Source organism: Pteropus alecto, unplaced genomic scaffold, assembly GCF_000325575.1.
Source record: "Pteropus alecto unplaced genomic scaffold, ASM32557v1 scaffold311, whole genome shotgun sequence".
NCBI classification, from domain to species: domain Eukaryota; kingdom Metazoa; phylum Chordata; class Mammalia; order Chiroptera; family Pteropodidae; genus Pteropus; species Pteropus alecto.
Window position 1 is genome coordinate 4,195,908 of NW_006431916.1, and position 27,725 is coordinate 4,223,632.

The window sequence follows — 27,725 nt, forward strand, 5'->3', positions numbered from 1 at the left end:
TACAGGAAGTTCTTCTCTACCTACCTCCTTATAATTTTCACATATTGGCCCTACTTCTATCCCTATGGAGCCATTCAGAACAAATTGACTTCTTCTTACTTCTGCCTGCTCTCAAGAAAGTAAGGACATCTCTCATGCCCCCTGAGTCCTCCCTTCTTTGGGCTATACATCCACTGTTCATTCAGCCATTTTTTATATGACATCCTTTGTACCCTCTTTACTTGGCTCTCTTTCCTCTGGAAATGTTCAGTTTTGACAGTGCCCTTCTTAAAGCGACTGAACAGTGATGGAGGGTCACTAGGACTGTAGACTCTTAAGCTAGACTTGCCTCTTCATTTACTAGTTCTGTAATCTTGGGCAAGTGATAAAGCTTCTCTGAGTCTCAATAATCTCATTTGAAAAATGAAAAAAGTATCTTGCACATGTAATTGTTTACTAAATAAAACTGTGGTAAAATCAGGGGAGTGCCCAGTACAAAGTAATCGGGTTCAAAATATGACCATTATTATAATTACTTCGATTCTTTCGATATGGCTTCCATCACAAAGTTTGGATCACTGATATATTTTTCATTTTAAATTTGAGTTTACATGGGGGCATTTTCTCTATATTTGGGTGCGATATTATATATATATATATTTCTTGCACAGTTTTCTATAATCCCTTTTCTTTATCACCCCCACACTCCAGTAACTCATACAGGACAAGGTGCTCCTCTCCCTCCTTGTCCTCTCTTCTCTTCCTTCTTGTCCCCCAACCCCCAGCTTGCATGAGATACTGGCTGTGTCTTGACACTCACTTTGGGCCTTAGCGTTTATTTAATTTTACTTTTTAAAAATCTTTGATATCAAAGAAGGAAGGAAGTATTTTGATGAAGGAAGATGTTGGATTCCAAGATCCTTTCCAGTTTTAAAGTTCTACAGTCTAGTATTCACCCTGAGATGCATGATCAGGCTCCCATGATTCTAACTATGTTCTGGGTTTACATTGTGTACCCAGGTAGCTGCCACAAAGCACTACACTTTAAGCCAGTAGGAATGTCTGGATAGCTGCATCAGGTCTCAGCTTTTTAAAGTGGCTTTGAATTCAACCATTATGTTGAAAAAGGGCAGCAGTGCTAAACATGAGTTCTTATTCTTTACCTTCTTTCTCATCTATCCTCTTTAAGGATAACATTTTTTACTTGCTTTTTTGACTGTAATTATTATTTTTAATAAATTTTTTAATTTTCAGATGGTTTTATATTTACAGAAAAGTTAGGATAGTACACAGAATTCCTCTATACCCTACACCGTTTTCATTTTCCATATTACCATCTTACATTGGTTTGGTATATTTATGTAAAGTAATGAATTTGTATCAATATATTATGATTAAGTTAAGTCCATACTTCATTCAGATCACCTCAGGTTTTACTCAATTTTTTGTTCAGTTCCAGGGTTCCATCCAGAATATATCCACATTATATTTCATTGTCATGTCTCCTTAGTCTCCTTTGGCTGTGACCGGTTCTCAGACTTTTCTTATTTTAGATAACCTTGACAGTTTTGAGGGGTACTAGTCAGCTATTTTGTAGAATACCATTCAGTAGGAATTTGATGTTAAACTAGGGTTATGAGTTTTAAGGAGGAAGATTACAGAAGTAAAGTGCCTTTCTCATCGCATCATGTGAAAGGTACACATTATCAACACGATTTATGACTGTTGATGTTACCCTGGATCACCTGACTGGGGAAGTATTTTATTTGTCAGGTTTCTCCACTGTAAAATTCCACCCCCGCCCCCTTTTCACATTGTATTCTTAGGAAGAAAATCACTACCTACAACCAATGGAAGTTTATTTCTTCACCTAACTGTCAGAGAAAGGTATTTATAATGGCTGTTGTCTTTTCTCCATCAGTTTTTCGAGGGCCCAGGATTCTTTGTTGACATTCCCTAGGGCTCTGTCATCTTAATCCAGCCAGTGCTAAGGAAAAGAGAATGTGGAGGAGAATGTTTGCTTTTAAAAGCCTTGGCCTGAAAATGGCACACATAACTTTCACTTACATTCCATATGACAGTCATTTATCTGCCAAACCTAACTGCAAGGGAGGCTAGGACATATGGTCTAGCTGGGTGCCTAGAAAAAGGAGGAAATGAATTTGGGAGAAAAGCTAGTAGTATTTGCTACACTTCTTCAGAATATGAAAGGTAATAAATCACCCCCCTCCCCATCTAATAGTATAGCCATCAATTCATAATAAAAGAAAAAAATAGTGGAAAAACGTTATCTTAGAATCAAGGAGAATCATATAAATTGAACTAAAATTAGCTTAATGAAAAACTTATTTCATTGACCCTATTTTTCTTGTTTTACTGTTGACCTATGAATATTTGTTGAGAACAGGCACTTATCTGCAGGCCAGCATTTGAGAACCTCTGTGATATATTATGCCTGTCCTAGTCTCTGTATCATTCCCATAGTCTACTATGCTGATTTTTGCCTCCATTTATTGTTTTTATGTCTGCAATGCCCTTCCCCATTTTTTCGTTTTGTTTTGTTTTTACTTATGAAATTTCTCACTCTTCAGGTGACAGATGAGGTGCTTTCACCCAACCTTGACACAGAATTAGTCTCTTGCTCCTTGGTGCCATCATGTCATTCTACTTCTGTCCATCATTTAACAGCTACCCCACACTAGTATTATATATAAATATGTTTCATGCATTACACTGGGTGGTCCCTGAGGACAGCCAGGTTTTGTTAACCTGTTAGACCCCTATACATTGTCTGACATATAAAAAGTGTGTTTGCTAAATGTACCCAGGATATAGATGTGCCAAAAAGTAGTCTCGTTTTTTATCCCTCTTTTTAAAAAAATACAACAAAACATGCCCCCTCCCCCAATTATAAAAGTGATCCTCAATCATGATCACCAAGCTTTCATAGAAAAGGTGATCTTGAGCCGAGCCTGGAAAGGTTGGTAGGATTTAATAAATGGTAACAAGGGTACAGGTTTGTTAGGCAGGCGATACTGCTTTCTCTGACACATCGTAGGTTCAGGACATTTGTTCAATAGATGGTCAGGTTTCCTTTGAAGCATCTATAGTGCAAGACATTCACTTTCATAGATCGTCACATAATTAAAACTCAGACTCGGAGCTGGTTCTGGCACTGCTCTTGGGCAGTAGGGGATAGTTTGAAAGCCTGATGCTCATTATCTTGAACAGGAGTTACCAACCTGAATTCCCAGGGCCCCAATGAGGAGGAGTGTGGGATAGCTTCACCATAGCAAAAGAAGTGTTTAATTAAAGCTACAAAAGAGGAGCATGAAAAAACAAACAATCATTTGCAGGCATTAATGACTCAGCTGCCATGCATCTCATTACCAGCCAAAACAGGACTTCTTAAAGTGACCTTATCAAGCTGATTAGAAAGAAAATATGAATTATAAGAGAGTTGTCCCTTTTCTTCTATCTTTTTCTGTCTTCTACTTTTAACCTGCTATTTAATTTAGTGACTTTGTAAGCTCGATTAATGTCCTATTAAAACAAATCAGGAGACATAGAGTCTATTCACAGAATGATTTTACCTCACTTAAGACAGTTTCCTCCATTTTCATGGTTGAAAAGTTAGACCTTAATTAGGAATTATATTCTAATGGTTTTTTTCAATTCATACTATCACATATATTTATTCATTTGAAAGTCTCAGTGATTATAGTTAGCATAGAAATTTTTTTCCCATTATACAGATATGAAAACTGAGCCTCAGATGTTAAATGACTTGCCCAGGACCACACAGGAATTGTGGTTCAAAGCTATGTCTTCTGACCAAATATCAAGACCTGAGTATGCCTCAGAGAACCTGCTTGTCAATCAGTTAGCCTCATGGCAGAAGCACATATGTTATTCAACAGGACCTGCCAGTCAATCAGTTAGCCTCATGGCAGAAGCACACATGTTATTACCCCTGATTATAAAAGTGATCCTCATTTTTAATGTGATCTTGAACTGAGCCTGAAAAAGTTGATAAGGTTTGATAAATGGTAATAAGGATACAAGATATCTTATTGTAGTGAGGTTAGCTAGCTATGTGCTTGTCCAACATATCCCTAGTATGTCAGGTTGGGTGGGCCCATGGAGGCAATGCACTGAAGAGGAATCCATTCCTTGATGTCTGCTACCACTCAGGGCAGAGGATCTGATGTACTCAAGAGTCAATGGAAATTCATTGCCAGTGCCCCAGAAGCTTTCCTCATGCACTCTCAGGGACCTGAAGTTCACATAGTTAACTTGTAGATATTATTGATATGAAAAGTAAGGCCCACAAATTCAACACATAAAAATAACATATAGTTAATCAGATTGCCTAATTTTTAGTTCAGTTCTTTTTTCATAATCCTTGTTCCTCATTTCCCAATTTTCTTGGCATCTTTTCTTCTTTTTAAGATTGCTTGGAGGAAGACATGGTTATAGAGTCATTGCCTCATATTACTGAAAATGTGCGATCAAGTCATATGTGCAAAAGGTTAACCATAGACATATGTTATAGGGAGCAGGTCTATTCCCAAAGAGTTAAATGCATTGAATCCTTAACTAAAATTCTTATTTAGACCTAAATATAAATAAGTACCTAGCATATTGCCTAACAAAGAAAGAGATTCAGAGTGAATATTGGTTTGTAGTCAAGATGACAAAAATGAGTGAAGGAATAAAATTGTCCGTTAAAATTCAGAAGTTGTGTCATTTTGAGGGTGACATGTTGCTACTTCGACAATCACATGATTTTCATCTTTGCCTCAATTTTCATTATGAGAAGAATTTTCCTCTTTATCCTCATTCTTATGAAATGTTTAGGGCTAGAATGGTCTAAATTTTGCTTAACACTGAAGTAGAGATAAAATTGTGATGTTGTAGAAAATGAATTGTTGCTAGCATCCAGCACCACAATGAGAAAGCTTTAAATATTTGTGTTAGCTGATATATAAAAATCTGAATGTAATATACAAAGTTCAGTGTGATGGTATTAGTGGGTAGGGAGTTTTTAAAAGCTGAGGACTACTTCGAGATTGAATAATTAGAGAAATAGATATGAATTGATTTATTTTTATACTGGAAAAAATGAGTTTGTATTACTAGGGCTCTCTGGCGAGGTATTTCCTGGAGGTGAAATGTTTCCACACACTTTTAGTGACATCTCATGGACATAGGTTTTGCTTCTTCCTGTGGTTCTCATCTAAGCCATTCTTTCTGACCAAACTTGACCAGAATTTAAAACCCAGGAGTTTCTGATGGGTAGCCGACATTTATCAGAAATAGAAGTCTTCCAGGAACTGATTATGACTGCTGGAAGCTTAAGAATTACAATGGCAGTTTGTTCTAAACAGTGATTCTGGAATGGAACCATAAACTTGCAGTGAGACACTAGATGCATGAGAGAGAGAAATAATTTACTTTTTAGTATGCCTTTGTATTTTTCTAATCATAATTAGCTTTTATTTATGTTTACATTTGGTTTATTACTCACAGTATTGTGGTTCTGCCTCTAGAAAGAAAAAAAAAATGTGAAGATAGGTTACTGAAATTCCCCCTTTACAAATACTCATTTTAATATTTAAGCCATTGGTATTTTCGTGTTTACTTGGAGAATGTTTCTGATGATTTGCAAGTGTGCATTTTTATAAACAAGATTTGGATAATTATTTCATTTTGTTTTGCAGAACCCCAGCTGAAAGGAATTGTGACAAGGTTATTCAGCCAGCAGGGATATTTCCTGCAGATGCACCCAGATGGTACCATTGACGGGACCAAGGACGAAAACAGTGACTACAGTAAGGAACATTAGCTCCTTGAAATCCAGTTACGGTCAGATATATGGCCTAGTGCATTGTAGGCTTAAAACATGGCTAGGCTGCCTTATGAACTACTTAACTACAAGGTAGCTGGTGTCTTTTCCTTTGTTTTTCCTGTTTTGATTCCCTATAGCAAAGTGACAGTAAGGGAGAAAGGTTATATGCTAGATGAGAAGATAGGAAGCTTGAAGAAGTTCCAGAAAGTCACAGGACAAGAATATCCTTCCATTCCAGTGTTTGTAGTCAGGATGATAAACAAGTATTTGTAGGAACAAGGCAGACCTCCTAGCACAAGATAGGGGTTTTCATCCTAGAACTAAATAGTAAAACATTAAAATAATTCTCAAGACATCATTTCTGGCAAACTAAAATTACTTCTGAAAGTTAACATTGAATACATGCATATGTATACTACATGTTATTTTATTTTGATTGAGGAAGAAATTGTTGATTTAAAAGGAGAAATATTTTAAAATAGTATGATGTTGCTTTGTGGTGTATATATAATAATAACAGGATAATAAAGATTAGTAGACCTAAAATTTTATTTATAATTTTTAATATAAAATGTCAAATATTAAGATATTATTTATAATATTCCTGGAAGTACTTTTTAACTATAGAATTTATAAGCTAATAACCCAAGAAAATCATCAAGGTATGACAGTATATTTACATTTCAGAAAAATTTTAAATATCAACCTCTGTACTAAGAATTATTACTCTCAACATATCTTTCATTTTCTGATTAATGATGTACAGAAACTGAGGAAAATTTGTTATTCCAAAATTATGCAGTGCCATATTTTTCCAAAATATGTCTGAATTCATTGCCATATCTTTAGTGTCAAGCGCATAGTAAATCCTCATTAAATATATGTCCAATTGAGTTGTCTTCTGATGGATATGATTTTGTGATCAGATTGACAGTATATCAAATGGTAGATTGCATAAGACAGGCTAAGAAGCCTGATAGTTTATGGTGAAATATCTTTTCAATTGAAAATGAAGATTTGAAGAAAGATCTATAATCCCTTAAGTATAAAAATGCTCTAGCCCAACCCCTCTAAATTATTCTTTGTTCCTTAATATTACTCATTACAAAATATGAATTACAATAAAGAAAAGATAACATTATAAAGAATGTCATTCTAGTTTCTTGCAAAGTAGTTGATTAGCTTATTGTGGTTTGCATTGTTGATTTGTTTTAGTGGGAATGCATTCTTTAAATGATTTACATTTTCTGAGTACAGAAGAATAAGGATGTTTTCTCTCCATGCAGGATTTCCATCTAGTGCATCTGTATATGAATGTGGATTTAGTAAAGCTACAAACAAGTGTAGAATGGAAAGAATCAGGGAGATTGCTTAGCTGTGTCACCCTTACTATCTATGAGATATCCTTTGTTCTCAGTTTATTTTTCTATAAAATGAGGTGGCTGGAGATAATATTAATATTCTCTATTAGCGCCACCCACCTCACTTTAAAGGAAAAAGATTGAAAAAGTATGAATTGATGTAGCTAGTCAATTCCCAAGTAAGCCAAATAGCTGTAATCAACTCCACAGGATGCAAGTATAACCCAGACAGATACATGACATTTATCATGGGCAGTGGTAGAACAGTAGCGATGAAAGTGTGTGGTCAGCTAACGCAAATCCTTCCTTTACTGTTTCTAGAAAAATAATTGAAAGTGCTTTCTCTGCTGATGCCGGATCAATGACCCACATATCATCCATACATTATATGTATATACTTATATATGTATAACAAAACACATATTTAAATGCATAGTGTCATTATGCATGACACACACACATCAAGGGTGATGCATTTTGTCAAATACTTTTAGAAACTTTGAATTTACAAGTTTAAAATATCTTATTTTTTTATTAAAATATGCTACTGTACATAATTTTTGATATTTTGCTATTAAAAGTAGTTTAGATGTGCAGAATAATGATAAATCCATCTGGATATTTAACCCCTGGCTTAAAATTCAGTCAAAGATATCAGTACATTTATACTTTCTGTGTGCTCTGATAGAGTCCTGCATTTCTTCAGTACCAGACATAATAACTGTCCTGAATGTGTCATTTTTATTTCCATGCAGTTTAAAAATACATTTTTTCACATATGTATACTTAAATCATTCATAATATCCTTTTGCATGTTTTTAAATGTTTTATAAGTGAGAGCATTACTATATATACATTTTTTTGTCCTTTTCTCAGTGTTATGATTGTGAGATGCATATATGGTTATATAGTTCCTTTACATTATTCATTTTCATTTTTATACAGTATCCTATTGCATGAAAATACCCAAATATATTTATTCATTCTCTTTTTGGTAGATAATTATCATTTCCATTTTAAGGCAGTTACAAACAGTACTTCCAAGATATTTCTGATAGAGCATCCTTTGTAAAATTACACATCCCACCTCAGCCTTCCTTATTCTGATACCCCATTTTTTTTCCTATTTATATCTTCTATGACCACCTGACATATATATTATTGCTGTTTATTTGTTTATTTTTGATTTTCCTCCCAAGAGAATTTAAGTTCTATGAATGAAGAGATTTTGTTTTGATCTTTGATGTATCTTTAGAACCTAGAATGCGTTCTAATAGATAGTAAGTACTCAACAAAAAAGGAACAAATGAATGAATGTCTCCTTGTGCATATGTGCACAAGTTTCTCTAGATCATTGGTTAAATATTCTATCCACCCAAATATTTTTTTAACTTTTTATTTTGAAATAATTTTAGACTTTAGAAAAATTACACAGTATTACAGGGCATTCCTCTGCACTCTACACCCAGCTTCCCCTAATGATACCATTTTATGTAACAAAAGTCCAAAGATCTAAACCAGGAAATTAATACTGGTACTATACTATTAACTGAGCTATATAGACTTTATTCAGATTTCACCAGTGTTTTGATTAATGTACTTTCTTCTGATCCCCCCTCCCAATATTTTTATTGAAAAATTTGCAGGTGTAAACAAATATTTTTAATTAATATATTTTCTGTGTGGGGTTTTAAAGCATTAGAGAAGGATTTAAGTTCTACTCATTTTTAATAGAAAATTATAAACTTCTAAGATGTAAAAATGCCTTTTCTTTCTTTTGTGTGGGCAGGAGTAAAAGCATTTAATTGTTTTAAAAAAATCTTGTTACTATGAGCATCTGTCAGAATTGTGTTGTTTGGTTCACTAGGCATTATTAGGTCCAACCAACCTTACCATAGTATCTTGCAGAGAATAGATAAAGACACCTGTTCTTTTGTTCATGAAGAAAAGACTAATTACATGTAATTGAGTACAAAAGCAAATGGGTTTGTCAGCAGTAACAGATAAGAATCTCTGCAAATGTAATGATAACAAAAGATACAAAACTGTGTTGGAACACTGGCACACAGAAAAAAAGCAACAATTGCAGTTTGGAGAGTATTAATAGGAATATTTTACATAAAATTAGAAAGGTAATTATTCTGCTCCACTAGGAGAAGATGCATTTGAAGTGGTCAAACGTGCTGGGTTGAAACAATTAAGATACTATAACGAAAAGCATTATTCTCTTTCTTCTGAACAAAAAAAAATATTAAAGCCATTAGATGTGGAATGAACTGCCTGATAAATTAGTATAAGAGTAATACTGGGGATATTCAAGCAGAAGCTATAGGAGTGTTTTTCAAGAAAACCCTTTTGCTATAGGAGGAGAAGGCAGTGTGAGTTGGGATAGTCTCAGAACTCAGTGACTTTTAAGGTCTCCTTCAGTTCTCAGATTATTTTAAAAATTATTTTGAATAGATAAGATAAGTATATGGTATAAAATTGTAAAGGCACAAAAGGATATACAGTTGAGAAAGAACAAAACAGTCCCTGAGAGCCAGTAGCTGGGGAGGCACTCCCAAGAGGCTTAGGTGTGCTTCTGCTGAATAGAAGCAGTTTCATAGAACACCAAATCAGACAGGGCTGCTGTGAATATTATGGATCAAGACAAAAACAAGACCACTCTGCAATCATGTCTGAACATAGACAGAACAAGAACAAGTACATTGTCCAAACTACAAAATGATCAAGTATTTCTCTATCTGGCTTGTATGCATGGCTGCTGCTTCTTCACCAAACACATCTTAAACTCGCTCTATTCTTCTTGCTTTGTGGATAAGAATTATTAAGATTCCTAATCATAGAGTTATACCAGTTCCTTAGAGCATCCAGTAGGAGTAAATCTACATTTCTTGGTATCTCCCTAAAAATCACATAACACTGACCAAGTCCTTTAAGTCCTTTCTTACAACTTCTTATTAAGACATCCCTATTCTGTCATGTTTTGTGTTTTTCTTCCTTGCTTCGAATTATTAAACCCAACTTTGTCCAACTGAGGTTGTGTTTCTATAGCGAGAGGACAGTGACATAGACAAAAGCAATTTTCTATCCCTTTCCTCTCTGCCACCTGGTCACATTTCTTTGTATTCTTCCAGATGTAGCCTATATGTATATCAACATATGCAATACTATTTATCTCTATCTTTATCTATATCTATATCATCTATATCTATATCTATGTCTAGCTATATATCATCTATATAATATATATCTTGTTTAATACTTTTTTAAATTTAAAATGTTACATCAATAAGATTTTTTCATATTAGTCATATTTAAAGGGGATAAAATTTAATCTAATTTCCTATTAAATGACATTTCAGTTTTTTCTAATGTTTTCCTAATGCAGATAATGCTATAAAGATTTGTACATAAGTCATTTTGCATGTGTGCAAGTACATTTATAGAATGTATACTTGGAAGTGAAATAGCTGGGCCAAGGATGTATTTTTTTTATAATTTTATAAATCTATTTGCTTTTATCCTACAAATTTACACTGAGGGTATCTGTTTCTTTATCTTCTAGTCAACCAAATGTGTTACCAAACTTGGTCCTTTGTTGCTTAAAAACATAAACTTTAACTTTTTGTATTACGAGTGAGGATGAATGCTTCTATGTATATTTTAAAAGCCATCTACTCTTGTTTTTGTATAAAATGTCTGTTTATGTTATATGAGTGCAAATAATTTTACTCCTTTTGTTGTCTCTGAGTTTGTTTGCCATGCTTTATTTTATTTTATTTTTATTTTAAATATGCTTTTATGCCCTCAGCTTTTCTTTCCTATTTAGAAAGGCTTTACTCATTCCAAGATTTTTTTTAAAAATTCCCATGTTTTGTTTTAGTAAATTATTGTTTCATCTTTATACTTAATATTTAACTAATCTGGAATTTACATATTGAAATCTTTTGATTCTAGACCTCTAATACTTTGGATTCCTAACTACCGATCACAAATTCAAACATGGTTTCTTCAGATTTTATGCGTATATGAAATTCTCCATAAATTCAGTATAAAGAAACACTTCAAAATGGTCTGTATCTGAGTTTCAGAATCCAATTAGATATTTAAAACTTCTGAACAATACCAAACATATGATGTTTTGATACCACTAGTCATAAGTATATATAAATTCGGCCAAAGCCAACAGAAGCTTTGTATTGCTAAACTATGAACAGAAACATGATCCAAATGGTTAATTGTGGAAAATTATCAAAGAACTAAGGGGTGCTGCAAAGAATTATAAAGATGTTTTCTTCCTCTAACAAGGGGCCTTTCTGGACAAGAAGTTCATCTCTTTCACCTATTTAAGCATGCACATTATAGTACTCATAGGAGAGGAAGAGCTATAGCATATCTAATTATAGGGATATTATTTTCTTCTAGTGTCATCTATATTTGAAGAATATGTCATCAAATTGTAGGTGTGAAATCACACCTACAAGTTGGATGAAAAGAAAAAGAAATGCATTTGTTATCCTGATGTTTTTCTTTAAGCAAGGTCATTTACATAATCTTCAGTAACATTTGGTATATGTAATGTTGTTACTCTTATAGTGGCATATCTTTTCAAGAGCAAAATTACTATTCAGCTTTAGCTTATGAATACAATTACTTCATTAGATTTTTCTTAATAAAAGAAATATCTTGCCTTTTGATCTTGATAGCTAGAAGTAATGAATATTTCTTAGAAATGCATTTCTGTTAACTGTGTTTTAATTTTAAAGATTGTTCCTCCATATAATATTTGTAGAGAGCCTGACCAAGAATCAATTATTTCCTTGAATAGATTATCCATTCACAAAAAATCAAAAGGGAATAATTCCTCAAACTTATTTTTAACCTTGGCCTCTTACCTTCTTATTGGCCTTATATTTCTTTTTGATCTTAAGACTTCTGCCCTCATAGGTCCCTCTGGTCAGTAAAGCAACACCTGTGCCATTTGAAATTACCCTTCTTCCTAGTTGCTCTATGACTAATTAAGGGCATATGTATAGGCAGTGTATTTAGTGGTTCAGAATTTTCTGGGAGCTACTTAACTAAGTATTTCCTAGAAAGAGCTAGGGACTGAGATTATCTTTAGTCTAGTTTTGGCTCTGTGAGGTGACCAGTGCTTTGACCTTGGGCAAGTCACATAAACTTTCTCAGATTTACACAATCTCTGATTGTAAAAAATGAGAGGAACAGAGATTCTCTAGGATAACTTTTCCTTTAAATCTCATATAGAAGTGAATATATGCTCAGCAAAACTGATTGACAGAGTCTATTTCCATAAATAGCATTTATTCTGAAAGGTATGTTATTGGCAGGAAATCTTCAGTTTACAGATCTCTATGTTATATTCTTGAAGTGAATATAAAGATCCAGAGACTCACACACATAAATGATAGAGCTAGAATTTAAATCCAGGCTATTTGACTTGAGATTGTGCACCTTTGAGTTAGTTATTTAATCTCTTCACATGTTAATTTCCTTATTTACTAAGGAAGAATAATCAGTACTTAGATCATAGGGTTGTTGGTTAGAATAAATGGGTTGATTCATGAACAGTGCTTAAAATAATGCATAAAACACAGTTTAATGTTATTTGTCGTCATTGTTGTTGTCGTTGTTAGTCTCATCAGGAGGGGTCAGAGTCCTTGTTTGCAAGGAGCTCATAGACAGTGGCCATTTTAACAGAAATAGAATTCATATTGGTGGCAGATGTTGTTACATGAAAGACTTTAAAGATCCTTGAGCTGGGTGTATTGAAGAGTACTCTAAGTTAGTGGTTCATAAAGTATGCAGTCCTTGGATCACTAACATCAACATCATTTGGGAACTTGTTAGAAATACACATTCTTGAGCCTTATCATAGATTTGCTGAATCATGGAATCTCTGGGCTAGGGCTCAGCAATCTGTTTTGACAAGTCTTAATACACTGCAGGAGGCATATGACTGGTAACTCTTCTCTATACCAAGGATTTGGAATGTTCACATTTGCTAATGAAAGCAATCTCTGTCTTGGGACTGTTATACTTAGCACTATGGGTACCTGATTTCTAACATAATAGGGAAAGCAAAAATCTGCAGGCGTACTGAAAAAGCATACTAAAATTCAGACTTTTTAGTATCTCAAGCATGTGTGGAATATGTTCCATTTTGATTATCTTTTGGAGGGAGTCAGAACTCAGTTCTAGACAGGTGTCTGATCAACCATAAACATATGTGATTATATAAGTAAGCCTAACCATATTGTTTTATGGCTTGGAGCTTTTACTTTTTAAATCCTATTGCTTATAATGACTTCACCAATCTTATTCACCTGGTAAGTCACTCTTACCCTTCAGAACCTTTCTTAACTCTTATTTCCTTCATCTATGTGAGGACTTTTCCAGCTGTCTCCTCACCTGCCACCCCCACACAAAATTCCACATTAATTACTCACTTCATTCTAGGGTGTTTGAACTTGTGGGTACATTTACAGCTGCACAAGTCACATTATACTGCAGATCTTTATCTGTATTTGTGTTTATCCCATTAGTGTGTAGTGTCCTTATTTGCCCTTTTGCCTAGCATAATGATGGACATTTTCCAAGATCACAAACTGGACGGCTACACAGACATATTTCATTTAGCTGGCACACTTCTGGGGAAAAAAATGAGTGTATTCAAGCAATGGATACACCTACTTTCCCTTGCTTTTTTCTCTTATCTGTATAGGACCTAAGACTTTTGAGCTTGGGATACTTGTGGCTGTCAGTGTTTGTGAAATCAAAATAACTGAATAAAACATCCAAGGACAAGTATAAACCACTTAAATATCACCACTTGTAAGGCGAAGTAGCTTGAAGCGTGAATCAGATGACCTGGTTTCCAATCCAGGTCTTATTCTTAATTAGCTATGTAATTGTTTAAGTCACGTAAGCTTTCTCTTCCTTGGTGTTCTAGTCTCTTAAATTAGGTGTTTTAAAAAGATCATCTCTAATATTCTTGACAGATCTGAAACTTTGAAAGCCTAAAAATTGGCAATGGTTTTTGTTTTTAACCTTTGAAAAACTTGAAACTTTCTCTTTTAAATGCATTGTAAAAATGGGGGAAATTGTAAGAGCAGATAGTACAATGGTTTTTGCAATGAATTTGAAAACAGTAAATTCACTCTACTTTTAAACTGTTTACAGAGTTTGACCACTTCTCAATAGCCCTATTGTGACTGCCTAGTTCAGGCTACTCTCACTTTCGGACTACTACACTAGCTTCCTAACTGATCTCATTACTTAAGGCTTTCTCCCTTCAGTGTATTATCCACACAGCAGCCAGAGCCACCAAGTTAAAACATAGGTCAGGCAAATTCACCTCTCTGCTCATTCTCTTTCATCACACATCGTTAAGGGTAAAAGACTGACTTCATCCTTTACCAATAAGATTTTATATAATGCCACCTATTACCTATCCTGACTGTTTTCTCCTCTTTTGACTAGCCTTTATATTGTTCCTCTACCACGCTAACCACACTATTTCCTCAAGGTATTGGTATCAGCTATCCCATCTTTCTAGAATGTTACTTCTCCAAATATCTAAATAGCCCACTCCCTCATCATTTTTATACTCTTATTTAAAAGTGAGGCCTTTTCTCATGTAGGCCTTTTTTAGTTAATCTGTATAAATTTCAATCCCTGTGGTCAGCACCTCTCTCCCTTGGCAGCTTGATTCCATATTTTCCTCCAGAACACTTACTACTAACATAGTTATTTATTTTATTATGTACTTCTTCCACTAAAATGCTCCCTATATATGCATATATTTTCTTCATTCCATACTTGGTTTATGTTATTTCTTCCACTAATTATAACATCCTCTAAAAACAAGACAAATTTCCTTTTGTCTTTAAAAACATTTTCTTGATTTGGAATTCTTGCTTTTCTCTTTTCACACTCTATACCTTTCTTAAGATATTTATTCAGTTTCATTTGAATGTATTTGTTTTGTATGTGACTTATTTACTTCCTTTATTTTATAAGTTCCTTGAGGGCCTTGACTATGCCTGATGCATCTCTGAGTTGGCATCATGTAATAAGGCCTTAGGAATCAATATGGATAAGTTAATTCATAGCAGAAATAGTATAATCAGACTTCCATTTAAATTAAAAGGCTAAATTGGAATTGGAATATAAGCTCCACAGGGGCAGTGGGCTTTGTCTGCATTTTGCACTATTCTATCTCAAGCACCTAGAATAGTGCCTGTTACATATTAGGTACTCAATATTTGTTGAATAAATGAATGAAACTGAATTTGCAGAAAAACCCCATCAAAAATGAATATAAATTTGTCAAACAACACCCCATTGAAGGAATAATGCAAACTGGATCACGTTTGCATTTTGTTTTGAGAATGACAGACAATTTAAAAGAATCCAAGGAATAGATAAGGAAGTCATTTTCCATTATGAAAATAGGAAGAAAATTGAGTATGCTTAGTTTCGAAAACTGAACTCTATAGCTATAATAATAAAAGAATATGCTCTTGAACACTATTAAATATATCATTACCATGTCATATGAATATATATTCATGGTGATGATAATTACAGAGATATTATTTTCTGAAAGTACATAAATGGTACATTTTCCCATAAAAGAGGGAGCCATTGCTTTTATTATTCACCTAAGACCAGCAGCTAAATTTAAGCTTATGTTGCAGGACAAGGAAAATACACTCAGGTGCTTTAAGAGTAAGAAAAAAATGTAGGGCAGTGGGGTTCTTGTAGTAGTGGAAAAGAGTATTAAAGTTGTGATGAGATAGAGATTATTAAAATTCCCCTGAAGTTACCCGATTCTTGGGCTCTGACATATGAGTTGATTTGCTCGAGGTAAAGAAAATTCACTTCTATTATATCCATGTCTTGTGCTCTTTCCTCAAGTCATTGCTTGAAAGGTTATACATATTTGCCTACATTCTTATCCTTAATGTAAGTAGTCATTAATGGCAGTGAGATTTGTTATATGTGGCTGGTTCAAATAGGCATTCAGTCTGTAGCTACTAACTAAATAAGGGATAGATCGTAAGTTTATTCTTGTGTGGACTGGTGTTTACCAGGACATACTACCATGGTGTATAAAGGAAAAAACTATATATTTTCAGTGAGAGATTTTTAAAATAAAATGATCATCTATGTGCCAAGCATGATTTCTTAACCTATAAGTTTGGGGTATATAAGATAATAATAGCTAATGTTTACTGAGTATATTCTAAAGGACTTGTACAGGTATGAAAACTTTATAAATTTTACTCGTTTAAGTATCATAACAATTCTATAACACAGGTACTATAATTATTCCTCTTTTGAAGATGAGTAAACTGAGCCATAGGAAGTTTAAATAATTAGCCCATGATCACACAGATACTAAATGGTAGACTCAGGATTTGAGCTCAGTGAGTTTATTCATTCCAGAGCTAATGCCTTTACCCACTCTACATTGAATCCTCAATTTCTCTTTCCTGGTTAATATTTACTAGTTTATAATAAACATCCCCTAAATCATACCACTGCATTCTTCTCACAGCACTTTAAAAAATTATTAGGAAGAGACTGTGATTTACTTATACACTATTATGGCGGTTTACTTTAGACAAGATAAGCATTGAAGTTGAGAGGATTTTTCATTAATATGTTTGCTGCATTTAAGCTCTAAATTAAAACCTTTTTGGAAATAGTAAACCATTACACAGTAATTTTAAAGATCTTAAATAATGTGGTTTCATGTTTGATATATTTGACTTGGGAAGTTTGAGATGTGTAGAAGTGTTTGTGTGTGTGTGTGTGTATGTGTGTGTGTGTAGTCTGTCTCCATATTTTTTGTTTGTCTACATACGTAAACAGACAAAAATATACATGATATATGTGTATCAATATATGTTTTCATCTGTTGTTTCGTAGCCTAGATAGAGTTCTTCTGAGCAGGGCTTTAGCCAAGATGTAGTAGGGTTGCATTTAGAGCATCTGCTTTCCTTGATACTGAGACAGAATGTAGAGCAATGCACATGTCAAAATATGCCAATATAGCATACTAAGCCTAACCCATAGTATTATAATTGAATTTTTAAAAAAAAAATCTTAAAGAATGCTTTTTTTTTTGCTTTCTCTTACTTAGGTATTAGCAGAAGACATAATTTTTACGGTTAGTTTAATGTGTACCAGAGATCAGCCCTGATATTTGGGGGAATCAGTATGATGTGTGAATAGCCCATATGGTTTTAGAGACAGTTATGGATATTAATATGTATTTCTGCACTTAACCAGCTGTATAAACTTGGGTGATTTGCTTAGCACCTTGAAGTCATGGTTTCTCATCCACAAATCGAGAATTATGTGTAAAGATTTAAAGTATATATCAAATTTACCCTCATGGAAGGAAATGCTTTGGAAAGTCTAAAGGGGAGAAATCTATGCTGGCTGAAGTATGATAAAGAGTAATTTCAGGGGAAATGTAGAACTTCGACGGAGCTTTGAAGAATTATGTAACAAGCCTTTTTGGAAACTCATCTGCAGTTTCACCATTCTTTTACGCCCTAGACCCAGCCTTCTTATCTTGGGGGGCGAAGGGGGGCGGAATTTGATGGAAGTCTGATTTAGACAGGATTAAACCCCACTGCACTTGGAATTTCCCTCTGAGGGGACTGGAATGACTACTGTTACACATGGTCTGTTCTCAGTCCTTCGATTCTGCTGATAATCTGAGCAGTGAAAGTCCTACCAAGATGTAAAGGAAGATAGTGCGCCTCACACCTATATCCAAGTTCTCTAGAACAATGAATGGCTCCAAGACTTTTGTACATTAGAATCACTGGAGTAAGTTTGAAAACCTAATGTTAGGTCTTACTTCAGATAAATAAAATCAGCATCTCTGAGGATACAATCCAGACATCATTATTTTTTAAAAATATAACCCAGACGGTTCCAAAGTGCAGCCAAATGTGAAAACAGTGATTTATTTTAGAACATCGCTTCCTGTATTTTAGCGTGCATCAGGATCACCCAGAGGGCTTGTTAAACTACTGATTTGGGGGCCTTAACCCCAGAGTTTCTGATTCAGTAGGTTTGCTTTAGGATTGGAGAGTTTGCATGTCTAACAAGTTCACAAGACCATACTTTGAGAACCACCGACATGGAACAGTGTTTCTCAAATCTTAAGTGCATAATTATCATTAGAGGATCTTGTTAAACTGCAAATTTTAATTTAGTGGTTCTTAGAGGGAGCCTCAGATTCTGCCTTTCCAATAATTTGCAGGCAATGCCTATGCTACTCTCACTAAGCTTTGGCCCACTGACTGGTAAGGTTTGGTAAGGACCAGTATCACCTGGGAACTTGTTAGAACTATTCCAGAACTATTAGATATGAAATTTCTTTCTAACAATGATGCTTCTTGGAATCATCTGAGGAGTTTAAAAAAATATTGATGCCTAGGTTCAGTCCTGAAGATTTTTATTTAAGTGGTATGGGTATGGCAGGACATCAGAATTAAAATGCGTACATACATACATACATACATAAACAAATAAGTAAGTAAATAAATAAATACCTCCCCAGAAGGTTGTTTTAAGCAGCAAAAGACTTTGAGACAGAGTTACACAATAAGATATTCATTTTAAAGTACAGTGCAAATCATTGCTATTCTTTTGTGGAATGTCTTGTGATATTTTATTATAAAATAGGCCCCTCAAGCTGGAGATGACAAAGAAATGGCCCAAGTGCTCCTCCTGTGTTCCTAGCAGGCATCACTAAATTCTCACAATATTCATTGTGACCTAGCCTCCAATGTCTTCTTAAGACCTGGTTTCAAGCAGCTACAACAAAATGATTGGAGTTTCACATATGCTTGCCACATGCATATTTCGTCTTCATTAACACCAACACATTGAAGACCTACTAGAGGGTGTTCTAGTTACTAGATTACAAAAGTGACTCTGATACAGTTTGTGCATTCTAGCTGCTTCCAGAGCAGTAGAGAAGGTTGAATGTTTATGCAAAACAAATCTCATACAAGATAATGCAAGGTAGCACTGGTACTGCCGAGCGATGAGAAAAATTACCAGATTTCAGAGATGAGAAAGATCCTTAAAAGCCATGTGCTCAGAAAAAATGGATTGTAAATGGAATCTTTAACAAAATATGTAAGCTAAAATTAGGAGAATGCATTTCAGATAAGGAGGCACAAATCACCTTGTGGAGAAAGCACCTGCCACGTTGGGAAAAATGAGCCGATTAGTTTGGATGTAGCAAAGAGATTATATGGAAGCGTCACAGGACCATATTTTAGAGTATGTTGACTGACACATAGGGGAATTTAAACTTTATATTTTAGGACATAAGAAACCAATTAAGCAATTGCAATTGAGTTATAGGTGAGATTTGGTGCTTCGGAAAAATTTTGTACAGAGATTATAGTAGAAGTAGGCTGAAGGAGAGATTTTAAGGTAGAGAATAATAATAACAAAAGCATCATATTTTCCAAATTATTTTCATCCTCCACTTCTGAAAAAATCTTACCACATTTATTTTCATAGATTTACTTAATATTTTTGGAATAAGGCTGCTATATATTTTTTAAATCATGAACAGTAAATAAAACATTTGAGTGTCAACATCAACATAACTTGAATTGAATCATGAATGTTTCTTTTGCAACTTTTTCACTGACTTTAACCATTTAAATATAATTGCTCATCAGTATTGTATTGTATGCATAAATTTGGCTTTCTTGTTTTGGTACTTAATGATAATGAAGTGCAAAGCTTTGGTTGAGCATATCTAAACCATCACAAGCAAGTTTGCTTGTGTTGTCTGTGTTTTAATTTTAACTAAGAAAATGAAAGATTTTGCACTTTCTGGGTGGCACATTTCTGCTTGGCTGAAAAATTCCTTTCACGACTTCCAAGTGTATTTATTATAGTTCTATTTTTTTCACATTCTTTTTATTAGAATTTCTCTATTATTTCTTAAAAGCAATAATATTTTATAGCCTTACAGCTATCAGAATGTAGGTTCATATCCTGGCTACTTGGTGGACTTAGTGACCCTGGGAAAACCACATCTTTGGGCTTTGGTACTCTTATCTGTAAGCATGGATGCAGAATACATTTATGGAGTTTTTTTCTTTTTCCTAATTTAGACTTTTACCACCATAATGACAGACACCATGTCTGTCTTTTACAGCTCTATATTACAAGTACCTAGCACAATACCTGAAATATATGTGATGAATTATTGAATAAACCTAATAAGCCACAGTGTCCATATTGGCAACAAAAAGTAATGTTTGATGGAAGATTGGTGGACAATAAAAATCTAAAAGCTTCAAAGCATGTAGAGATTTCTTAAAGGATGTTTTTGCCCGTTGATCTTACAAACCGACACCTGTGCTATTCACTGAGTTCTTCAAATGGACAGTGAGACAGGTCCGTGTAAGACAAATTGGCTTCAGAGGATGAGTGATGACAGGCATTTGCTTTCATTATCGATAGTGATATGTTCATTTTTCATCTTAAGAGAAAAAGAATCACATTAAATTGACTTGTTAATATGCAAGTTTTTTTAACATCTCTGAAGTAACTCAGGAAAGGTTATATGGTAATACCAGGATTAAAAGCCAATGGCAGGTTTTCTACTAGAGCTAAGGCAAACATTTCTACTAGCTTTTATTAATTAAAGACAGGGATCATATCATCATGTTGCTCATTTTCCCTATGCTGAAAATCCACGATGTTTGCTATCCACTAATGCTTAAAAGAACAATTTTAAGTCTCTAAGCCCAAATTATTAATCAGTTTATAAATCAGCAAATTCAGTGTGGAAAAGAAATCAGATAATTGAATTATTTTGACCAATTTGTTTATAAAATAGGGCATCAGATTGAAAGCACTGAATCAACGTAGCCTAAAGTGTATGGGTATTTACATTCTTTTTAACACTTTATTTTAAATACATAGTTGTTTTTGCTTTCTAGATCTTAATTTTATGAGATGAAATGCATTGCTCCTTTTTCTCCCATGACATTTTAAAAAACTTAAGTTAAAATGTGAGATAATAGTGACCCAGGTTTCCCCCATCCCACCCCCGTTATGAAAGCGTTTAACACCACCACCAATACCAATCATGATAATTTGTTTTTTACTTTTATAGTTTAACAAGTGTTTTTTTTTTAAAGATCTCATAACATCAATGAAGCATTCAGAACAGCCACTAAGTGTCAGCAAGGTTACATTATTCCAAGTCACCAAGGTCACAGAACAGGTAAATGTTAGAAGTATGGCTCATGAACCATACTAAAGTTGTCTTCATCCCCTGTCTTTTCTTGACTCAATAGCTAAAGAAGTAGGAATAATCACATCTTTCTCTTAATTTCTGTAAGAAATGCAGTTTTAGAGAGTTAAATTTAATGACCACATTATTTAGGTTTATACTGTGCAATGTACTCCGAATGAAAAAAATATTATTTCGTACTCTTGAAGAATTTGTAATTTTCAGGGAGATGGGCAAACACATAAATATGGAAAAGCATTGTGATAAATGCTGTGTATGGAATGTTGTGGAATTAGGATGAGAGAACAATTAATTTGCCTGAATGTATTAACTGCTATTATGTGAAAAGGTGTTCAAAGATAATAAATACAAAGTAATGGAGAATAAATATGTAGACTTCCAACCATCAAATTGTTCATTAAAATATTATATTATTTCTCAAGATTTTATAATCTTTGTGATAGCTTTCAATTTTTTAATTTTTAATCTTTTTGTACCATAATTTGCATAACCACTTTTATATTGCAGAATGTTAGAGCTCAGACTATCCCTTAGTTTGTTGACTATTCCTTAAGCATTTTTTCCTATTGAAAACAGAGAGGGGGAGAAATTGACCTTAGTAAATGATAAATAAAAATCAGAAATAAATATTAATTTCATGACTAAAGGAAAACCAGTTGAGTAGCCTACAAATATCATAAATATTACAATCACAAACCTTTTTACAAGCGACTCTAAGATTAATGGGGAGAAGTATGGGGTATCAACTTAATTTTAGGTTAAGATTTTATAGGATATTATATCATTCATACTCTAATGAAGTCTCTTTATTGAGAATATTTTGAAATGTGGGAAATGATATTGAATTTTCAAGATAAATTTATATGGAGAGCGCACAGATTGTAACCTCAAACATCTCCATTCTCCCTCAGTAGCTTCCACTATAAATTTACCTGTGTTTTTAGTGGGTCTTAAAGTGCATCTTTTTCATTGCTTTTTCAGTAAATTCAACCCAGAATACAACTGTACTCTTTTATACCTGTTGATTATTACAAGCAATAAGGACTCTGTCTTTAATGTCACTTGGGAAGATATTAGATTTACCCGTCGTAAAGGAAAATTTGTAATGAGCTTTTCTTTTCTCCCTCTCTCGTTCCTTTCTTTTCTTCCTCCCTCCCTCCCTCTTTCTGTGCCTCTCTCCCTCTTTCCTTTCTTCTTTGCATCTTTATTGGTTGTCACATTAAATGCTTTCTGATGTGTTTTGGATTTGTTGTTACTTTATTGTCACTGGCATAATTGTGGATAAGAGACAGGTAGAAATTAATTTGAATAAGAACATAGCACCTTTACAAAATACTTTTATCTGGTCCAATGTAATTTTACAAGATATCTAATACCTGGATGTAACAGATTCTGCAAACTTTTTTTTTCTTCATTCCCTCCCAAACCTGCATTATCCTGTATACACACACCATCCCCGTGCATCCTATGCTTCTTCCCTCTCAATCCTTGTATCATGTAAGGTTTCTGACTTTCTCTTTCTCTTTCGATTTTGTATTTGAGCATATTGAATATGTGGTAAATATTACCTTCAGTTTTTTTTTAATGTTTACTTATGGAAATGTGACCTAGAAAAACTAAGAACAGGAAGCTTAAAGAGAAACCACTGCTGATTCATTTATTTATTTGGCAAATATTGAGTAGTGATTTCTATGACCAAGATGCTGATGCTATGCAAGGCAATGAAGATACTAGTAAAAGTTTCCAGTGCCTTCAGCTTGCCCACAGAATACTGGGAGCTTAAGACAAATTTACAGATGAAAATGTATTCTGCAAAGACCACATCTGTTGGTTACAACACTATTTCCCTAGCCTTCAACTTGCTTGCAGAATACTGATCTTTTCTGGGTTACATATCTAGTGGTGAGCTATCTATCAGTTAATCTAGAATGGCCTTGGCTGGAAAACTGAGGCCACTCTGTTATGCTCTAGGTGTCTTACATACTCTTCCTGGGATAGCAGGTTAGTTTAGTGCATGTTCTTTTAAATGCAGTGGCAGAGGGGAAATGCACAAACAAGAATATGTAAGTTCTTTCCAAGACTCTGTTTCATTTGCTAATATCGTATTGGCCAAAGCAAGTCGCATGGCTAAGCCCAGTATCAAGGGGTAGGGCAAAATATCCTTCGATAGCATTGCAAATTTATATGGCAAAGCACATAGACACAGGGAGGAGTGGAGAATTAGGTGTACCAATGAAATTTATCTATTAATGTTTTTTACCATTTCTTTTTATTACCTTTAAAAAAACATCTTTACTGGAGCATAATTGATAAAATGTACATATTTAATCTATATAATTTTATGAGTTTAGACATATGCATACACCCATGAAACCATCACCACAATCAAGGTAATAAACATACCCATCAATTCCAAACCTTTCTTTGTGCCTCTTTGCTGTGTGTGTGTGTGTGTGTGTGTGTGTGTGTGTGTGTGTGTGTGTTAAGAGCACTTAACATAAGCTCTACTCTCTTAACAAAATTTTTAAGTGTATAATATAGTATTGTTAACTGTAAGTACCATGTTGTACAGCATATGTCTGGAACTTTCTATTTGACATAACTGAAACTTTATACCCATTGAACAATAACTACCCATTGTCTTCTCCCTCTAGCTTCTTGCATCCACCATTCTATTCTCTGCTTTCATGAGTTTTATTATTTCAGACACCTCATCTAAGTGGAATAAGGCAGTATTTGTCATTCTAGAACTGTTTTATTTTACTTAGCCCAGTGCTCTCCAGGCACATCCATATTGTTGTATAGGACAGGATTTCCATTATTTTAAACACTGATTATTATTCCATTTTAGGTAGATACCACTTTCTTTAACTACTCACCCATCTACAGACATTTATTTCCATATTCTGGCTATTATGACTAATGCTACAATGAATATAGATAGAAATATTCTTGATATCCTTATTTCAACTCTTTGGATATATCCTAGGAGTGGGATTTCTAGATCATATGATGGGGGTGGTTCTATATTTAGTTTTTTGAGGAACCTTTATACTATTTTCTATAGTGACTGCTCCATTTTATATTTCTGTCAACAATACACAATGGTTCCAGTTTTTCTACATTCTCATCAACTCTTGTTATTTTCTGGGGATTATTTGTTTGTTTGTTTGTCTGATAGTTTTCATCCTAACAGGTAGGAGGTGATATCTGGTTTTGATTTTGATTTTTGTTTCTCTGATTATTCATGATGTTGAACACTTTTTATGTATTTATTGGCCATTTGTATAAAATCTTTGAAGGACTGTCTATTCAGATCTTTTGCCTATTTTTTTTAACTTTTTTTTCCTTTTGCCTATTTTTTAATTGGGCTATTTGACTTTTTGCTATTGAGTTATAAGAATTTCTTATATATTTTTGATATTCACTCCTTTTTAAATATATGGTTTGCAGATATTTTCTTCTGTTCTGCAGGTTGCCTTTTCATTCCGTTGACTGCTTCCTTTGCTGTTTAGCTTGTTGTAACCCCACTTGTCTATTTTTGCTTTTGTTGCCTATGCTTCTCGTGTCATATCCAAGAAATCACTGCCAGGACCAATATCAAGAAGCTTTATTCCTATTTTTTTTCTTCTAGGACTTTTATAGTTTCAGGGTTTGTGTTTAGATCTTTAATCCATTTGAGTGGTTTTATTTGTTTGTTTATTTATGAAATAAGATAAGAGTTCAATTTCATTCTTTTAACTGTAGATATCTAGTTTTCCCAATACTATTTGTTGAAAAAACTATCTTTTCCCTTCGTTACCTTCTTTCATACATTTTTTTCCCCATGTGGCTTAATGACTGAGTTTAATTTATGGATCCCAAGAACACCAACTCCATTATTTCATTTTTCAAAATATAAGTGTCAGATTTACAGACAGGTTTAGAATGAGATACTTCTTTTGGAAAGGACAAGATTGAGAAATGCTCAAATGTCAGATTAGATGCTTGGACTCTATTTGGCTTATAATTGTTGTCTCTATACAGCAAATGTTTACTGGCATCTTGAATATAAAAAGAATATATACTATGCTTATTCTCTCTTTCAGTCTCTCTCTGTGTTTCTGTTTCTCTTTGTCTCTCTCTCTTCCTCCTTCTCTCTCTCCTTCTCTTCATATTATACAAATGTGGTTTAGATCCTTGTTTCGGAGAGCTTAAAATCTAGTTGTGGTTAGGAGATTTAACGTTTTTTAAGGAAGAAAATTATAAATTGTAAATGTAGTCAAGATCCAGGTCTGGGAAAGTTGAGAAATGAGAGAAAGCACTAGGCATTTGTTATGTCATTTTAAGCATGGCAGGGTTTTCAGTATGAAGATATGGGGAAAGTGACATTCTAAGCATAGGGAATGAAGTAACATGGAGTTAAAAGATAGGAAGAGGGAGATCAAATTACTAGAAGCAGTAAATGAATGTATTAAAGTCAATAATAGTGCCATGCAGTAGAAATGTATGCTGTGGCTATACATAAGCTTGAATATCAGGCTGAGATATTTAAGGTCTTTAATTTTATTTTTAGCTTTAACAACTCCTTTTTTCCTATAAGAAAAACTAAATTCCTGGAGATAATGAGTCTTTTCATTATCATTATAATCAGTTGAATATAAGATATGTACATATAACTGGGGTAGAAATTAACAGAGACCTACTCTCAGGAGTCTTGCATTTTAGGGATGAGACCCATAAACAAATAACTGTAATACCATGTTCTAAATGCTATTACGGAGATATGCCCATGAAAGAAACAATTATGGGAAAGGTAACAAATATCTCTGTAGGGTTTGGGTAGGATTCATGATGCACTTAAATGAGACAGGTCTTAAAGGATAAAAAGAGTTAAACAGATTTCAAAGTGGGAAAAAAAAAAGCTTTTCTAAAAGAGAGGACAAAAGAAAAATAATCCAGCCTAGTTAAAGGTCAAAGGAGGAACTTAAGAAATGGAAAAAGCTCTATGAAGCTGGTTATGATTGATGGAATGAGTGACAGGTGCTAGACCGAAAATGTGAGTTAGGTTGTAAAGGGATTTGAGGGGCAAAGACTCTGGATGCATCTGTTGCCAGTGAGGAATCAATCAATCAATCACTAGAGGTTGTAAGCAAGGAAATAGTATGAGTGGATGCAAAGGACTTGAAGAATGGCGTGGCCCAGGTACTACGAGTTAGGATAGTGGCTTTCAGGATAAAGAGGAAGAATGAGACTCAGGAGGAACTGTCACTGAGTAGTAAAGGGCTCCTGTGAACTAGAGCTCGTGTGCTACCTTGAAGATAAATAATCGATATGGGTAAGTCATTTCTCACTTCTCGAGATTTTAGGAGGCAAATGCAGACCCTCCTAAAGAGAATAGTTTTTAGCTTTTACCGTTACCACTAAAAAGTCTAATCCCAAATTGTTTACTGATTTTTTTATGGACTTGTTAAATCTCCCAAGCATACCAGCTAAAACCCATTATCACGTTATGATTCATATAAAATTTTCACACAAGTTTTTGGTTTTTGTCCCTACCTAGCTTTAGGTGTTTTCTCACTCTCCTCAAATAGGAAGAGATTTATAGTTTTTATTTGTTTGTTTCAGCTAAAGAAACCAATGTTCTTAGCATTTTTCCTGGGAATTCTTTACCTTAGAAAGAGTTTATGCACAATTTTGGATTCCATAACTTTTCTCATAAGAATTGTCATTGAACTTGATATTTTCCAGTAATTGCATTTATTTGCACTGTATAAGATCTTACATTTAGTTTGTACCTTCCATGTTAACTCTTCTTGTATTACTAATACAGCAATCTATATTAGTTAGGATTAGGGTTAGTTCTGTGTTGCACAGACTAAAATAACAAGGATTGATTTTCTCAGATAAATGTCAGACGTAGCTAATTGAATGTGGTACTGGTGCCACTGCTCCACAAAGTCCTCAGGGACACAACTCCTTCCAGCTTGCCTGCAACCACTCTCTGTGGAGTAGCCCTTGTTTTCACAGTCTGGGATGATCCGGCCACCACAACTTGTGTCTGAACAGCAGTAAGGCAAAGGGTTGAGAACAAGAAAAGACACTTACAAGCCGTTTTAATGGAAAGAGTCTTCATGCACACAAAGACCCTTCTCTCTACATATTATTAGCCAGTTTGGAGTCCATAGCCACAGCGAGCTGCAAGGTCTGT

The 27,725-nt window shown here is 34.1% G+C and overlaps 1 protein-coding gene across 5 annotated transcripts in view; it reads left to right on the plus strand.

Moving 5' to 3' along the window:
* Positions 1–27,725, plus strand: part of FGF12 (fibroblast growth factor 12) — a 479,739-nt gene that overhangs the window by 286,291 nt on the left and 165,723 nt on the right. For all 5 annotated transcript variants that reach the window (XM_006906176.3, XM_006906175.3, XM_025042054.1 and 2 more), the window contains one exon: positions 5,703–5,813. In XM_006906176.3, the coding sequence (XP_006906238.1) occupies positions 5,703–5,813 (111 nt within the window). The remainder of the gene's footprint in view (positions 1–5,702; positions 5,814–27,725) is intronic.